At 31.5% G+C, this 1186-nt stretch overlaps 1 protein-coding gene across 1 annotated transcript; it reads left to right on the forward strand.

Moving 5' to 3' along the window:
* Window positions 1–401: 401 nt before the first annotated feature.
* On the forward strand, window positions 402–509 carry LOC107302285 (60S acidic ribosomal protein P2; the record flags this gene model as incomplete). Its single annotated transcript, XM_015831384.1, is given in 1 exon segment — window positions 402–509. A coding segment is annotated over 1 exon segment (77 nt), but the record flags the coding sequence as incomplete, so codon positions are not given.
* Window positions 510–1186: the final 677 nt, after the last annotated feature.

Genomic DNA, 1186 nt, shown 5'->3' on the forward strand with positions numbered 1-1186 from the left:
CCTTGTTGTATTTAAAGACAAACATGAATAGTTCTATATAAAAAGCTATTTTTAGGAACATGCTAATCTCTGAAAAATTGTTATAAGGCAAAATATTTCAGCAGTTTAAATTGTTCACTTCTAATTATACAACATTTTGAAATTATACTGTAGGTATCCAGCCATTTCTATTATTCCTTTATTGGTGCATGATAGTAAAAAGCCGATACATTTATACACAGGACATTCTGTGCTTGAGCTTAATCCTGTCAGCAAATCCATTTTCTGACTTGGTACATTTGTTCTAAATCCTAATTATTGGTTATTCTTAATGTCTTACTTTGAAGGCAGCTTTACGTAGAATAAACCTATATGTTTGTAGCATTCAAAATTCTTGACTAATTGACTTTATGTCTTTTCAGCGGAAGAAAAGAAAGAGGAAAAGAAAGAAGAGTCTGAAGAATCTGATGATGATATGGGTTTTGGATTATTTGACTAAAATTAATCTGTAATAAATATTTTTCAAAGATTTTGCATTGTTTTGTTAATTTGTAAACTTGGTTAATACTGCTTCAAAAGTTGGACTTACCCAAAAGAAACCAGAAGGTTGTTGTGTATGCATTATGATGAGTTTTGAATATTTTGTCACTTTTTAAAGGTTATGATCATTTTAAAACTTAAAATGCTTTCTAGTAGAAAATAAACCCTTATCTTTGGTTAAATTTATAACAAAATTACCTTGAGTTTATACATTACGAAACTACTGTACTGGTTTCTTGCATTAGCTCATCAGTTAATTGGGTTCTTTCGGAATTCAACCATAAACCATGGATTATGGTGACCATAGCTGGTTTGACATACTATACTAAGCTAGAACCAAGCTACATTATAGCTTGTGATTTTTGAATTGGTTTTGAATAGTTTGTCCGTGATAAAGTACTCCCTTATAGACTAGATCCTAGACTGTTTGCTGCCAGTTCCAAAATGCCATTATGGGACCATATGATGGAAGTTGGCATTGCTATCCCACCACCTTGTTTTAATACTCTTAATACAAATGGATAGAGCACTTGCTAACTTGAACAAAGTGAGAACTAATATAACATGACCTCACAGGATTGTTGTGGGGAAAATAGGAAGGGGTATTAGGTTTTAGCTATTTATATCTATGTGTGTGTTCAATTTTGTACATCATGGTTTATTATCA

Source organism: Protobothrops mucrosquamatus, unplaced genomic scaffold, assembly GCF_001527695.2.
Source record: "Protobothrops mucrosquamatus isolate PMUCROS unplaced genomic scaffold, P.Mucros_1.0 scaffold43612, whole genome shotgun sequence".
Classification (NCBI taxonomy): domain Eukaryota; kingdom Metazoa; phylum Chordata; class Lepidosauria; order Squamata; family Viperidae; genus Protobothrops; species Protobothrops mucrosquamatus.